Source organism: Arachis ipaensis, chromosome B10 (assembly GCF_000816755.2).
Source record: "Arachis ipaensis cultivar K30076 chromosome B10, Araip1.1, whole genome shotgun sequence".
Taxonomy (NCBI): domain Eukaryota; kingdom Viridiplantae; phylum Streptophyta; class Magnoliopsida; order Fabales; family Fabaceae; genus Arachis; species Arachis ipaensis.
The window spans coordinates 115177470-115180929 of record NC_029794.2 but is presented as its reverse complement, the minus strand read 5'-3'; the positions used below and the strand labels follow the sequence as shown (position 1 = coordinate 115180929).

At 39.2% G+C, this 3460-nt stretch overlaps 1 protein-coding gene across 1 annotated transcript; it reads right to left on the bottom strand.

Moving 5' to 3' along the window:
- LOC110268122 lies at positions 775-3185 on the bottom strand. The gene is made up of 2 exons (XM_021114024.1): positions 1086-3185; positions 775-1010 (listed from the first exon to the last, which is right to left on the bottom strand). The coding sequence occupies exon 1, from the start codon at positions 3161-3163 to the stop codon at positions 2354-2356; it is 810 nt and encodes a 269-aa protein (XP_020969683.1). The 5' UTR covers positions 3164-3185; the 3' UTR covers positions 775-1010; positions 1086-2353.

The window sequence follows — 3460 nt, the reverse complement described above, 5'->3', positions numbered from 1 at the left end:
TAAAATAATATATATTATAATCAAATCGGACGGTTCGATTTAATTTTCTGGAAATAAAAAACATTAAAGCATATTAAAATCGGACGGTTCTATTACATTGGCCAAATTTCAAATTTTTCTCCCACACAAATCAGATCATCCGATTTGTGTTCTTAATTTTCTTAACAAAGAAATCGGACAGTCCAATTTCTTCACCCTATGGTTCAAAAAAAGCTACTTCACATTCATGTTTAGCACCACCCACCTCTATAACCACGCACATCACACACAGAAAAAGCTGCCCCATGGTCCTATATTAATTTTTTTAATTAATTTATTAATTAAGTTTTTGGTTTCTCGGTGTGCAATCCCACATGCAATCACCCTATATTAGCTTTTTCAATCATACATGTTGCTTCTGATTTTGAACTTTATTTGTTAAATGATTTATTTATTTTTATTAATCAAACTTAACATAACAACATTGTTCATTATTTTTTAAAGCTACAAGACTTGAAAAGTAACAATCTCTTGGCTAAGCTTTTATTGGAATCCAATTAGATTTTTCAAGTGAATGTTATTATATGGATCTCTCTACTATTAATTAATAATTATGTTAAGTATTGTACTAAAATCAGTCATCAAAATTAATCATTAATATAAAATACATATTAAAGTATAAAATATGTATTAAAAATGAGTTAAATAACACATATATATATATATAAATACACATTAATTGATTTTGGTAACTAATTTTAATGTATAAATAATATTTTAATTTTAATTAATAGAAAGCTCAACACACTAAAGTGGAGCAGCAAACAAACAGACTCAAAAAAAAAATTAAGCAAATCCAAGTATAACGGTTATCAATCCCTATCATTTTCGGTATTGTCATCAACAACCAAGAGCTTTATTATCAACCCGCTCCTTATAGCTCAAAAACGTCATTTCTTGTATAACCTCAACACCTGCTTCTTTATTCTTAAAAACTCTGTCATTACGTTCTCACCAGATATTCCAGATCACTGCAAAGAATCCAAACCCCCTCAACCCCTGAATATTCCAACAGCTAAAAATCATTTAAAAAGGTTTTTACTCACCTTATTGTGATTTTTAGGCCGACTCCTTCGTGCTTTTTCTTTTTGTATCGCCATCTTTCTCTTCACCGCTAGTTCTTCATGCTGCGCTTGTAAAATTGTCATAATATCCACTTCTTCGTCATATAACACAGCCCCCGACTCCACTGCCAAAGCCCAAGTGTCCTCATTTTCCTTTAGCTGATCTTGTTCCGTTATGCTGACCTCCTCTACATCGTTCCGTCGCTTTGCCTTTGTATCAGATCCAGCATTAGCCGCAAACCTTCTCTCTCCATCGGCAACATCTTTTATATCTGTAACTATACATGTGACCAGTTCCGAAGCTCTTTGAGCCCCACGTACACCCACTTGTGCCAAGATCCCCGAACCATTTCCACAAGAGAGACAAACCTCCTCATCTCCTTCCGGTTCCTTCGGCTCCGGTGTCCTTGCTGCCGAACCCAGGATTGTCACCCCCTCCAGCCGCAACGCCACCGTACCTCCATCAACAACATCAAATCAGCCATTGATCCTCGAACAGCAGCTGCCCAAGGTCCCTGTTCGAGTGGCTCATCCGTCCCCGTAGCGCCAGCATGAGAACCGGGAGTTGCTGGGCAGCCTCGCACGTCCTGCATAAGCGGCGCCCTATTGCGCAAGCTTTCTCTTTCAGGTTTCTTTGTGACTCGCGACCCTCTAGCCTGCCCCGGTTCAGCTCCCACCAAATCCACCCTATCCACATTGTGTAACCCGTCAACCTCTTGGCCCAACATCCAGCCCGTTTCAGCCCCTTCCTCATTCTCCCATTCCACTTGCTGGATCCCACTAGACCAAGGCCCATGTGTCATTCTTTTTAGTATTAGGCCACTTACCCCCAAGCCCAATTCACACCCACCTTTACATAAATTAGATGTGCACTTAAAAGAGTAGCCCATTTGTTGGAAGCCACAATTCCTTGTATCCCCATGAACAACCCCACCTCCACACACGTCAAAACCTTGCGTAACTGTTCTCTCTGACCCCACCTCCTCATTCAAGTTATATCCCCTATAATCCTCCTTTTCATTTTTCTTGGTGTAGCTAACAGAATCAATCATCTTAAATGTATTATTCAAATTTGAATAATTAAAATTTAAATCATTCAAAAACACCTCTTGAATGGCCATTCTATCCTTCTCATCATCGATCACCTTTGTATCCAAAACCATCAGGTCAGCCGCTGGATCCTACGATACTGTTCCCTTCGTCAGACTACTACCATCAGAACCAGACATTCCGACCATAGTACAATCAACTTAGCCTCGCATCGTACTTTCTATATCACATACATCAAAACCTACCTCTTTCACAAAGATATCAAAACCACTAATACCAACCGAGATGTGAATCCAATCTCTAATGACGTCAAAAACGCATGTATCAACTTGAACCCATCCAGTTATAAGAGATGATCTTGCTTTTGTGTCTACCTCACACATAACCACATCTCCCCAAAGTCTTCCTATGATTTTAAACGTTTCTGATGACCAGACATGTAAAGGCACTCCATAGCACTCCAACCAAACTCTTCGAGTCTCACACCATTCGGACTCCTCCCACCTCCGGACCTTATGAAAAAATTGCAACATCCTATCCAGTTTAAAGGTAAACGTCTCGGCTGCATGCTTCGTAGTATCAAAAGTCACTAACACTTTGCAAGCACCTATTTCTCTGACTTCCACAACTTGAGGTATATTTTTGCAAATTGCCATTTTCAACGATTGGAGGCCTATAGGTTTCAAAGTACTTTCTACTAAGCTCCGCACTAACCAATCCATATTCTCTTCCGCTATTGACACTTCAACCCTCTTCCTCCACCCACTCCCATGTTGGTCAGCTACTTGCATATCATTCTTCGTCACTTCCACCTCTTGTGCGATCACCACCTCTTTCCCACTAACAGATTTCTTAGGTTCCTCCTCATGTTGAACTCTCGGCTCTACATGCATCAGACGCTTCTTCCCATGTGGAAGCCTTCTAAATTTAGCTTCTCCTAGTGATACTATCTTACCTTGTAGTCTCATATGATTCATCTCTGAAATAGCCTTCAGAGTGCTTCCTTTCATCGTGTAACGTACAAAAGCAAAGAGATAGATCCTTCCATTTTTACGTTTACGGGAAAGATAAATGTCGTTGATTCTTCCTGTCCAACCGAACAAGTAATATAATTCCCTTTTCAAAATATTCTTCCGTAGATTATCCACAAACACAGAGAAAGATTCATTTTCCAAGCCATGATATTCTTCTCGATTCCAAACCTTAAGATCTTTTGTGCACGGTTGTAGAACCCTAAACCTTTAACAGCCAAAATTTTTCATATAATTGGTTCAATTCAATTGGTTGAACCACGTTTGTGTAAGTTT

Excerpts from the sequence above, each read along its gene's own strand:
- LOC110268122 (XM_021114024.1), bottom strand. The coding sequence starts at position 3,163 with ATGAAAGGAAGCACTCTGAAGGCTATTTCAGAGATGAATCATATGAGA.